The 13,311-nt window shown below is 35.8% G+C and overlaps 1 protein-coding gene across 1 annotated transcript in view; it reads left to right on the top strand.

The window, feature by feature from the left end:
* Positions 1-11,118, top strand: part of HPGD (15-hydroxyprostaglandin dehydrogenase) — a 30,797-nt gene extending 19,679 nt beyond the window's left edge. The window contains exons 5-7 of the mRNA XM_077868600.1: positions 4,795-4,871; positions 7,725-7,888; positions 8,823-11,118. Of these exons, the coding sequence (XP_077724726.1) occupies positions 4,795-4,871; positions 7,725-7,888; positions 8,823-8,961 (380 nt within the window). The 3' untranslated portion in view covers positions 8,962-11,118. The remainder of the gene's footprint in view (positions 1-4,794; positions 4,872-7,724; positions 7,889-8,822) is intronic.
* The last annotated feature ends 2,193 nt before the right edge of the window (positions 11,119-13,311 follow it).

Here is a 13,311-nt window from a genome sequence, read left to right as displayed (position 1 = left end):
GTATGATTGCCCTGTCCGAGCAGATTTCATTTTTTTGCACAAAATCTTTTTGAGTTTTTTACCTTCCATGAGTTGTAGAGATTCAAGCTATCTGTTGCAAATATGGGCAGAATGAATATTAAAGATCGAAGAACTAATGTGGAAATGGAAATTGTATTTTTCTAAATGACTTCCTTGTACTGTAATTGCATATGTAATTTTCAGGCATTTAAATTTTTCTTTGTAATTATCTCATCAGTCAGTGGCTATTTGGTGTTATTATCCTGAATGGTGGTAGAAAATATTTCTCTATTTTGTGGGTAGAATTTCTCCTTCTCTTAGATTTTTTCCTAAATCTATTGTTACAATAAACATAAACCTATAATTCATTAGATGTTAAATTTTGGAGAGAGCCACTTTGGGATTCTATAAATGAACTTGTATCATGCTGGGTCTAGAGTTTTAGAGAGGAAAATTTTAGAGAGTTTAGAGATAGAGAGTTTTAGAGATAAAAACTCTATTCTTAACTTTTAATGTAACATATCCATTTTTAAGCACAAATAAATTTCTCGCAATACTAAACAAAATGTCATTTCTTTAGAGATCGATGTCTCATTGCCACAATCCGTTGTTTTGTTGTTGTTCTTAAATCCTTTAACATGAATACCCTGTAAATATAGGTATTAATTTGCAAGATGTTAAAAACCCGAATTCATTCCAGCAACTGGTCCTATAGTCCTAATATTGACAAAACTCCCTTCAAGTCAGTTGACAGGCACAGATCTAGCAGTTCAACCAGTGATGTTCTAGCCTCCCCCTTCACCAGGGGACCTCCCATTAGTCTGACACATTACAATAGACTATATTTTAAAGACTACTTCATTTCATCATACCTTATACTTGACAGGTACTAAACACATGGAACCTAAATATAAGTATTCTATAAATCCTCTCGAACTAGGATTCACAGCAGCCCACAGCTTGCCAGGGTTCAGAAACCAAACCGAGTTAGGACACTGGTCCAGATTTGTGCCATTTTAGTTAAAATGTACATTTTCATAAAAAAGATATAATGTGGATAAATAAGTCTATAAAACTAGATTTGGGGATATTTCATCTTAAGGAAAAATGTTTCTATAAAATAATAACAGATAGTAGTGTTTATTATATTTCAGGCACTACTTTAAGTATTTTATGTGAATTAGCTCATTCAAGGCTCAGCAACTACTGTGACTGCTCTAGTTCACAGAAGAAAAATACCTCGATAGGCAGTGCCTACTCCTTCAAAGGTCACATAGCTCACTGCAGTGGATTCAAAATTTGAACTCGGCCAGCCTGGCCCCCAGAGTCCGTGCTATAGTCTCCCTTGACAAGTTTGATTAAAAGGATGTTTTTGAATGTTTAAATAGTTTAAGAAAGTGTTGATCACAAGATCTGTGCAATTGGTGGGGTGAAATGAAAGCCCAAGTAGAGTGTGTTGTGCAGCAAGTGGGAGGCAAGGAGAGTAGAGACAATGAGTAGAGTAATTCCCTTCAGTACTTTTTGTTGTCAAGAGATATGGAAGGGTAGCTGAAGGAAAATGTGAGACCAAAGGTGCTACCTTAAGACAAGTGATATTGAGACATGTTCATATCTCAAGGTGACCACTGTAGACTTCTTAGAATACTATCTTTAATTTCCAGGACATGGTGCTTAACTTGTTTTTTTCATACCTCCACTGGTTCTTTCTTCTTAGTCTCTTTTGTTTGGTCATCATCTTCTACCAGAGATGGCTGCCATGTATAGTTGTGCAGGTTGTAAACTGCAGGAATTTGAGGGAGGGGCCCAATTTATACTGCCATGTTAATGGTGTTTCCAGATTCATAACATACACACTCTGCACAATTCTGTGTACTAACCCTGATTCCCAGCCTCAGGATACATTTTTATTTCAAATATTTAGGAACAATATATATTAATGTTGTGGGGCTAAGGTAAGTAATAGAACTACGGTTAACCAAAACTGAAGCTAATCCACGACAGCAGTAACATTATGTATAAAAAGAAAAGTGGGTCTTGAGATCCAGTGGAAAATGCTGGGTTTCTGAGATATTTCAGAATATAAAATCATTGTTAAAAAGAAAAACAAAAGCCTTAGGAAAAAGACTTTCTCTCCCCATTTAGCCTCCTTTTCACAATAGCAAACTGAGGTACAGATAGTAAATTTCTACCCAGACTCAGTCTGTAGAGAAACTGGGAGGAAAGCACTGCAGATCACTAACCCCTATCTGCTTGACTCCTAAGAAGCAACAGTTAAAATCTGTATGTATGGAAAGATAAAAAAATCTCTAAGTTAACTATGACTTGCTAAGTAATTGACAAAAAGAATTCTCTTAATTTGTAATACAAAAGTGGAAACAGTCCTGATATCTATCAACAGGTGAATGTATATGCAACTTATGGATATATTCTTACAATGGAATACTATTTAGAAAAAAAGAGGGGGGGGAATGAGTTATTGATACATACTACTACATAGATAAATCTCATAATAACTATCCCAAGTGAAAGAAATCAGACCAAAAGAGTTTACAATATATGATTACATTTGTATAAACTTCTAGAAAAGGCAAACTGCAGTGACACAAAGCAGATCAGTGGTTGCCTACAGGGAGGGGAGAGGCAGAAGGAAAGGATGACAAAGGGGCAAGAGGAGACTTTGAGATGATGGATGTGTTCATTATCTTGATTGTGGTCACGGTTTCGTGGGTATATACATATGTCAGAACTTACCAAACTGTACTCTTTAAATATATATAGTTTATTGTGTGTCCGTTATACCTCAATAAAGCTGTAAAAAAATAAGAAAGGACACAATTTCTGAATGTCTGATACTGATTTATACAGCCTTTGATCTAATGTCAGAAAGTGAAAGCAATGCACAAGTAAACATTCTGCAGGATAGCAGTGAAAATGTCGTTATAATGTCAAAAGATTCATAAAACCAAGTGCCACTTTAAAAATGCAAACAAATTTTTCACATTCTGGTCACATTTACAGTTGTTCCTGTAGAGGAGAGTATATGTTTTGTGCTTGCTTCTTAAATGGAACCAACCCAGCACCATTTGATTTATTTCACTTCTGTGACACTTTGAACCAGCTGGGGTTCAGAAGTTCAGAGCCTTCATACAAGTAACAAAAATTCATTCCAAATTCATCTTTGACAACATTTATGAACAGTGTCCTTGTGCTTTTTGTTTCTGTGGCTGTGTCAGCTTATCTCTGATTGAGGTTCATTCTGCATTTCCTGCAGTCAGTGAACACTATCCTCCAACCAACTGCCTTTGTCTCATAAACATTTAAGGAGAGACAAAGCAACAACTAGCTTAGAAGAACAAGCAGCAGCGATGCCTGGCTCCACCTCCTTATTTGCTTTATCCCAAACCCCTAACACACCTGTGTACCCTGTGTAGGCATCATAAATTCCTGTTGACTGACAGTGATGAACTCAATTAACTTACACATTTTACTTAACCTAAGAGAAAACAACAAAACAATAACAAGAAGAGAGCCACAGTACTTTGAGATCACTGGGTGGACACACTATGCGTGATCTACCATCCTCAGGGATTTAAACTGCTCTTGAGCAAACATACTTTATAAATTGAGACCTGGCAGGCACCCAGGGAGTGGTTAAGGTCTGCATTTATTGTTGAACTTTGGCACAACACGCTCAACTGATTGGTGGTGCTCTGGGACTAGTTAGCTGGGTGGAGATGAACATGTCTCAGCAGAATAATTTAGTATTATTAGCATGACATTTGATATTAATAACATTATAGCAATCAGAGATCACTGTTTCTTGACTCAGAAATCACAAATTTAAAATATGTTAAAATGAGTTAATGGAGGAAATTTGTTAAAAACTGAAATATACAAATGGCTCTAGTTTAAGGTATCATTGTTGATTAGAGAATTGACAATTATGAGAAATAAACTTGAGAGTAACAGTTCAGCGAAAGGTTTTTCCTGTTGTTTCTTTTGGGGGTTTGGGCTAGGAGGTAGGGGAGAAAACATGCTCTATGTGCTACAATACTACTATTTTTGCAGGCCATGAATTCCATTGTACATTCGAATAGATTCTATTGTATATATGTGGAAAATTAAACCAATTCTAAAATTGCTTGAATTCTGTTAGAGTACATAATTACGAAATGAAATAAAATAGGATCATACATTTTTATTTCTGGTCTTTACTTTTTTGAATTTCTAGTTTTCTTTAAGTCATGGACAAGAAGATCTAGGCATCTACTACAGATCAAAATCAAAAGACGTTTTCTTGGATGCTTTAAAGGGATCATTCAGTATGATTGGTGATGGGGAAATGCACACTAATTTATAATTTATAGCAAAGTCAAATAATCTGCAAATCTCATTTAAGAAATTTACACTTCAGCCATTTGGAAGCCTTACAAAATGTAGAATATACACTTTTAAAAATCCAAACAAAAACTGAAAATTGATGGTAACATTGGATTTAAAGATGATTCTCTTTATGTTCCAGATTACATTTACTTTTCTTGCCAGAAGGTCAGGGGGACAGAAGGACTTACATATCACTCTTGACTTCATTTCTAGGCTGTAACTTATATACTGGTCAATTCTGGCCAGTATAGTAGAGATCACAGAAGGAAAATTGTCCAGTAATTATTTTAGTGTGTTTTGTAGAATAAGCTTCTAATAGAACAGACACAAATTATTCAATTGCATAGCAATTATTGGATTTTGTCTGCTTATTTTCTTAGTGAAATTGTTGAAATTTTTTGTTTGTTTCAGGGCTCATGCCTGTGGCACAACAGCCTGTGTATTGTGCTTCAAAGCATGGCATAATTGGATTCACACGTTCAGCAGCGGTGAGGAGATCACAACCACAATATCCCTTTTTTTTTCTTTCTGTCTATATATGAAACATGAGTTCTATAACATAGAGGGGAATAAATTCAGAAATCAGCACCTCTGGATTAAGAGAGAAAAATAAATTATCCTCTAATCTTTATTATAAAAGATGGTTTTCAGGGATCCCTGGGTGGCGCAGCGGTTTGGCGCCTGCCTTTGGCCCAGGGCGCGATCCTGGAGACCCGGGATCGAATCCCACATCAGGCTCCTGGTGCATGGAGCCTGCTTCTCCCTCTGCCTATGTCTCTGCCTCTCTCTCTTTCTCTCTCTGTGACTATCATAAATAAATAAAAAAAATTAAAAAAAAATAAAAGATGGTTTTCAGATCACATCAAGGAACAAATGAAGAAGAGATCTTTTAAAAATGATGTTGGTTCCTAAACACAGATGTGTGTTGAAAAATATCCTAAGGGGCAGCCTGGGTGGCTTAGTGGTTTAGTGCTGCCTTCAGCCCAGGGCCTGATCCTGGAGACCCGGCATCGAGTCCCATGTCGGGCTCCCTGCATGGAGCTTGCTTCTCCCTCTGCCTGTCTCTCTCTCTCAATCTCTCTCTCTCTCTCTCTCTCTCTCTCTCTGTGTGTTTCATGAATAAATAAATAAAATCCTTAGAAAAGAAAAATATCCTAAGGGGGGAAAATGGGAAGATACTACCTATATTTTATAATTGACTCCAAATTTAAAAATTATTAACTTTAGGCCTACTTAAGTAGAATATGTAGTGTGCTCTAGATATTACTTATCACTGGAGATAGGAAAAAAAGGAGAGCACAGAGGGACGGGACAGGAATTTACTGGAGAGAGTAGTCAAGGATGACGCCTCCATGGGGCCTAGGGTGAGAAGTGTACAGAGTGAAGAAAAATATTTTGGGCCTAATTGACTGCATGCACTGATGGCATGACATGAAAGTGCTTGTCTTTTCATAATAACTGAAAAGAGGCAGTTTGAATGGAACCTGAAGAGCAAGGGGAAAGTAAGAAGCAGGGCCCAGACAAAAACCCCAGCTTATTAATCACAGTGATGAGCTGAGATTACTTTTTTTAAAAAAAAATTTATTTATTTATTCATGAGAGACACGGAGAGAGAAACAGAGACATAGGCAGAGGGAAGAGCAGGCTCCCTGTGGGGAGCCTGGTGCAGGACTTGATCCCAGGACGCCAGAAACACGACCTTAGCTGAAGGCAGACCCTTAGCTGAAGGCAGACACTCAACCACTTAGCCATCCGGGTGGCCCGTGAGATGAGATTTATTCTAACTGCAGCCATCATGAGTGGGTCATTTATGCCAAGGAATGACAAGATCAGATTTCCATTTTCAGAAGACCATTCTGGCTACTGTTTAGAGACTGTATTAGAACAAATGTAGAAGAGGATACAATAGTTGGGGGGATCTCTGCAATGATTAGTCTAAGTAAGGCAAAGAGAGGGACCAGACAGAGACAGACAGGGAAGAGATGGGGGTAGAGAAAGTAGATGTCTGAATGGTAGATATTCAGTCAAAAGAAAGATAAGCAGCTCTCATGCTCACAATTCAAATTGATTTGGAAATTTTTATTTACTTTGCGGAGACTTGATCATTAATTCAACTTTTAATGAATACATAAAGCTATTACAAAAGAAGGTAAATCTTAAGTACCAGAAATTTCCTATTTACAATGACAAGAGTGAAAATCTGTACAGTCAATTCTCACTATTTGTGGTAGGTAGTTCTATAAACTCACTTGCAAATACTGCATTAGAGAATACTGAACTGTTGCTCCTCGGGGAGAAACAGAGTTTAGTTCCTTTGAGCCTCTGGTCACAGCATTTTGACCGATCAATCCATACATAGCCTAGTCTTATGTATCTTTCTGTGTAAAGACATCTTATATAATATGTACTGTGTCTAATATGTATTGTATTAACATGACCAACAGCATTTATACCTCATGACAGCTTGAAACTTATCTAACACCTGAATTTTCTCTGTAAGGCACATCACAGCCTTCTCACTCTTAGGAGGAACATTGGACAGCACTTTACCATCATGGTTGGGAGGCATTTTAAATAGCAAAGTCATCAAAAAATGTCACAAAAATAGGAAAAACATAGACTAAATGTATCACAAAGAGGATATTTGTTTATAGCATAAGAGCTGAAACAAAAGCATCTTTTTTATTTTAGCTGGAACATTTGCTCTGTGTCCAAAATTGACCCCAAAAGCTCCATGACTGTTGATTTTGGTGGTTACAAATAAACTTTCACAAGTAAGTGGGGTCCAAAAATAATTAACTACATTTTGTCTTAAAAATAATTCAAATAAAATCAATAGTTTGAAAGTTAAGCCAAAGAATGTTAATCTGAAATACTTAAATTGCCTTCCACGTAGTACATATTATCAAGAGTATCTATAGCATCAATCAGAGTCTAACTTTCCACCAACAGTATTTTTTAAAGAAATATATTTTTTTTGTTATGCAATCCTAATCTTTGAAACCAAACTTGAGATATTAATTCCGAGCCTCGGTTTTTTGCAGTTAGGTTCCTGCAGAGTTCAATAGATAAGAGTAGCTTAGATAATCAAGTATTTTCAGGAGCTTCCCAGTAATACTGATTTTGAAAGAATGAATTAGCTGAGGCTTTCAGGTATTAATTTAACACTTTAAGTATGTGATCTTTTACTTTCTGCTACCAGTCAACCTTAACACTGTCATTGTTAGATAGCTAGTATTTTTCACATCACGGTCTTTGGAATGGCTTTAATTATCAGTGTGTCCCATGGTATATATTTACAAAGCAACTGAAGCCTGTAACCTTCTACTTCTCATCCGCAGATGGCAGCGAATCTCATGAACAGTGGTGTTAGACTGAATGCCATTTGCCCAGGCTTTGTTAATACACCCATCCTTGAATCCATTGAGAAAGAAGAAAACATGGGACAATACATAGAATATAAGGATCATATCAAGGATATGATGAAGTTCTATGGAATTTTGGAGTAAGTAAAACTATACCTATCTTCCTTTATATGATGGAACAAAGTATTGTCTAGACATAAACAATAAAAAGGGAAAAAATAACCCTTTAAATTTGAGAAACTAATTTGGCAAACTCTCTAAAAGAAATTTTTTTTTCTGGATTTCCAAACTGAATGTGTTTACACATTATGAATTTCGAGATACAGATCATAATGCCTTCAGTCATAATCGGATTTTTTTTTTAATGTTCATGTTTAGTTGCCTTTGGAAGTAATGATATCTTATTTGACTGAATTCCAAGCAATATTCACATTTACCTTTTGTGAAATTTCATATGGTCCCCTAGTTTCAACCATTTTATAAGAAACAGTTGACAGACACACGTTTGATGGACAGTGTCTGAATTCAAGCAGTTGGTTTCATAGCACAGAGTCATAATTGTCATGTCGAAGGAATCAGACCACCTGGGATCAAATCCCGCCTTTACCATTTATCTGTCAACTTCTGGGTACTTCAGTTTTCTCTTGTGTAAAATAGAAAGTCCGAGAATGCATTGATTCATGAAAGGTTCTTAAACCAGCAACAGATAAATACGAGACATTCTTATCAGTAATTCTTCACATATCTACTTTAATACCATTTTTATCTGATAAGTCTAATATCTACTTTAGGATAAAGATGAGAAGATAATCATTTTCTCAAAGTAAACAATAAATATAAATTCATAAATTCTTCCTGTCAGAATGACAGAGATTGGGCATGGAAATCTACTACTCAATTTATCATATAATTTAGTTGATATCTAACTGACTAAAATATGGAGGTAGCAATAGCTTCATGACAGATATTTCCCTATTACATGTTAAAGGTAGTAGATTTTTCAAAAGCAATTCAGAGTGTAGTGATAATTATGCCTCATATTTAGTTTAAAAACAATGTTCCCTTTATTTTTAGCCCATCAATGATTGCCAGTGGGTTAATAACACTCATTGAAGATGATGCTTTGAATGGCGCTATTATGAAGATCACAACTTCTAAGGGAATTCATTTTCAAGACTATGAAACAACTCCATTTCATGCAAAAACTCAGTGAACATCTTCTATATGGGCTGTAACTGAAAACAAGAACAAATGACTTCCATTAGACCATTTCTTCATCGAATATAACTTTTTAAATGAAATGTTATTGTCTGAAGCTTTCTTTCATGCGTTTGAGATTAACTTTATCTCTAAATGATTAGTTAGGTATTTGGATGAAAAAGATCAGGAACTCTCAAAGATAGGATGTGAACCGAAGTTAACTTTTGATTTTTATATAAGTCTATAAGTAATGACTTATAAAAGTCTATATAAGTAATGATTAAAACAAAGGATATTCGAGGAATATTCTGCCTTTCAGAAAATGTATTTAAATTTGTGGTACATGAATATTAATGTTTTTCAGAATATCATTTTAAAGGAGATACTTGAAATGTTATTTAAGTCAAACCTGATGTAAAAATCTCATTTTGTTTTTATGTTCTCACTAGTAAAAAAGAGAAGCTACCTGCAATGGCAAATTTTTAGTAACAATAACTTTTACTTATATACCACTTTTCAGCTGAACATTTCAGCTCTTTAAAGATGTGACATACTTAGGGGCCAGTAGTTAGGAAATAAAGTACAGTATGACTATATCCCAAATGAAAAATCTGATATATGGGAAAATGACAAAGTAATTGGCTGAGATATTGATCCAAGTTCAGCCTCCCATCTAGGGAAACCATTTCTTTCCTATTTGCTTACTTTAAGAAATTTAATTTTCTCCAGCAAGCTCAGGAATGACATTTTTAACACTTATAGCAAAAGTAATAGTTAGTGCTTCTACAATATTATATTTAAGATTGCCTCATTTAGAAAAAAATAGAAATGTAATATTTTTCAGGTTATTTCATTTATACCCGTTTCCACAGTGCCTACTTTTTAATAAAACTCTTCTTTCATTTTAATCTCCAGAACTTATTTAGTGTTATATGTATAGCTTTCGAGGAGAAGAAACCAATTTTGTCACAGCCTTGATCGTTAATATTTTTTTGTGCTCAAAGTCACAATAACAAGAGATAAAGGTAGCTGTGATGTTTTTGCTGTTTTCCCTGTCAAGTATTTTAACATATGATCAGTAAATGCAACTGCTTTGGGTATCATTATTTGCAAGCAATAATTAATGCCAGTAATAGTGAAAGCACAAGATTTCCAAATCAACCATTTTCTTAGGGAATACTATATATGCGATTCACTCTGCCTGCTAAGTTCAGAGCTCCCAGCTTGGAGCAAATTCCGTCCATGTGAGAGATGGATGGGGGTTTTCTAGAGACACTGGAATGTTGTCATGTCTTGCTCTGTTTTAATTCTGCCGTAGAGAATATTGCCTTCACTTTTAAAGAGTAATTTTAATATGAATAACTCTTGTCCAGAGTTTCACATAATGCACTTGAAAAAACAACCAGAAATGAAAATCCAGGACTGTCTGATAGAGAAAAGTGGGAATAATGCACAAACTTGTTCACACATTGTGGCAGTAACTAGTCAGTGAATAATAATACAGGCATGGGGAGTATTACTTCCTTATTTTCCTACTGTAATGTTCCACTAGAGCTAAAACTTTTCATTTATGGATAATTTTTTTGTACTGGCAGTCATCAATATACTTTGTGTATTGAGTTGAATGTTTTTCAAATCAGTGAAATCTGCAGACATTTAAAATCAGATACTGAGTAGAACTGAAAAAAAATGAGGTATGTTGGAAAAGTTCATTTTATATTAAAATGTATCTGCTATAAATAGCTTTAAATAAACCTGTATAATGTTATATGATATCTCTGTATACTGGTTGGGGAAAAATAACATTAAATTTGGGGGAATGGAAAGCCTTAGTTTCTTTAATTGTATTTTTTCAGTGAAAATCCTAATGTAAATAATATGCATTTTTTAAAATGCACATTTCTTAATAAATGGGTTCCCAGAACAGCAAAGCTAAAAGTATGTGGACACTGAAAAAAGAGTAAGACTTGATAATGGCTTTGAATGTCCAACAAACAATTTTCATATCAAAATAATTTTAGTTGCTTGTTGTGTTGTGCCACTTAAAATATAAATGATTATGTGATGATTTCTGTCTAGTTTTTTTTTCTCTCTGTTCATAAATTTAGGATGCTGAAGAAGTCTGAAAATGTAAATTTTTAAATAAAGTTCAAGTCATTTCACATACTAAGTATCATTCAAAGGGTAGCTTCTTTCTTACATTTGAATTTCGAAAGGCAAAAATCCTCATGCACAGAAGAAGGTGACTGGCTTCAGTGCAGGGTGGCAAATGCTGGCACCAGTCTTCCAGCTCTTTCCCCTTGTTCGCTTCCCTCCTATAGGGCAGCTCTGTCCATATGGTGACTTCAGGGTTGACAGCCTGATTTTCACCAGCTTTCAGTCTGACAAAGAAGAACTTGTTTCTGACTGCAGAGCTCCTTGGCCTTGCTTCAGTTACGTACTGAGTCCTGAGATAGTCCTTCAGGTCAGAGAGGTGATCATGTGGCTTGACCAGAACCAGATGACATGTCTCCCCCAGAGACAGAGAAGAAAGAGCAGTGGAGGGCAGGAGAGGTGGGCGGGAGATTGACCTGAACCCTCTGGATTAAGACAGGGAGAGGAATACTTTCAAGACGAAAATTATGCTGCCGTTCCCAGAAAGTGGGCGAACATGACAAGCTAAGAAAACAATAGTCATTATAGAGGAAGATGGAGTGAACAAGGATTCGTTTTGTCTTAATCTCTTGGATAAATTTTCAAAGACTTTTATGATTCCTATAACATACCTAGAACCTTGTTTTTAACACTCCATGTACCACATTGGCTAGGATATGATGAAAGAGGAGAAAGTGAATAGAAAATAGAGCAGTTACCTCCTGCATATGTAATTGTACTCTTTCTCAATCTATGACCTTTATTATTGTGAATCACAGTATGGTTCAAAAAGGTTCAGGGGCACCTGGGTGGCTCAGTAGTTGAGCATCTGCCTTTAGCTCAGGTCGTGATCCTGGGTCCTGGGATCAAGTCCCACATCAGGCTCCCTATGGGGAGCCTGCTTCTCCCTTTGCCTATATCTCTGCCTCTATCTCTGTGTCTCTCATGAATAAATAAATAAAATCTTTATTAAAAAGGTTCAAAAGCTACTTGTTTTAATATTGACTGCAATTATTACCTCTAGAGTTTATTTTTGAATTTCTGACTATGCTACCATTTTAATCTTATGGTTCCATTTAAATGTTTTAGCACCCTTCTAATTCCTCTTACTAAAATTTCATCAACAATGTATGGTTACACTACATTTTAACAGAACTTTTTTTTTTTTTTTTTTTTTTGAGAGGAAGAGAGAGAGAGAGCACAAGCAGGGAGAGGGGCAAAGGGAGAGGAAGAGGGAGAAGTAGACTCTCCAGTGAGCACAATGCAGGGCTCGATCCCAGGACCCTGAGATCATGACCTGGGTTGAAATCAGATACTCCACCAACTGAGCCACCCAGGTGCCCCTTGAAGATAATTTTTTAAGTTGAACTTTAAACCATTAAAATATCTTTTTTGCTCTTAGTTTTTAGGTAACATCTCACACATAAACTCACTCAACAAATAATTCACAAACAGTTATTTTGTTGGTAAATTTATATTTGCATGTTTCAATACATTGTATTCTATGTAGATGTTAGTGCAGACATGCATTGGTTAAGGTCTGGTCTGGCAAAAAGCATTCTAGGAATGCTAGAATCTAATACAGAGAAATAGTTACAAAGGTTACTGGAAGAACTGAAGAACCCTAGAGAAAGGATGGGATGAAAAAGTAACCAGAAGGAAGGTACTACTCCAGGGTAGGAGTGGGCAGCCACTGACAGACATGCCACCTTAAGAGAAGGGAGAAGGAGGAAATGACCTTGAAATCTCCCATCTGCCTGCCCTTCACTATTCTGTTTTCAAATCAGGAAAATATTGTTTGCAGGATCTGCCCCTTGTGACAGAGCTGAGCAGTATAATAGAAGGGAATGGATTTGAAAATAAACACTCTAGTGACAGGCACAACATACATTTGATATTTACCCTGCTGTAGTCATAGATTTGAGCTTGCTACTTAGCACCCACTAAAGGTTATATTTAAGAGTCATGAATAAAGATAACACTCTGACTCCATAAAAATAAAATGGTGCAGTAGCCTGAGGATCTATTTGCACAACAGCTAATGACCCTGCAGACATCTTGCAGATAAGTAGCAGCTTATGCACTTGGGCATAGAGATGTACAGATTTACTAATAATTCCTGTCACTCATCCTTAATATCATTTGTCTTATTTGTTTTATGCTGTGACTAGTTATGTAAATATAAGAAATACTACTTCAAAAATGAAGAAAGCAATACTGTCTCACCATC

This window comes from Canis aureus, chromosome 24 (assembly GCF_053574225.1).
Source record: "Canis aureus isolate CA01 chromosome 24, VMU_Caureus_v.1.0, whole genome shotgun sequence".
NCBI classification, from domain to species: domain Eukaryota; kingdom Metazoa; phylum Chordata; class Mammalia; order Carnivora; family Canidae; genus Canis; species Canis aureus.
Note: the sequence above shows the minus strand (reverse complement) of the source record. Positions and strands in the feature narration are given on the sequence as shown.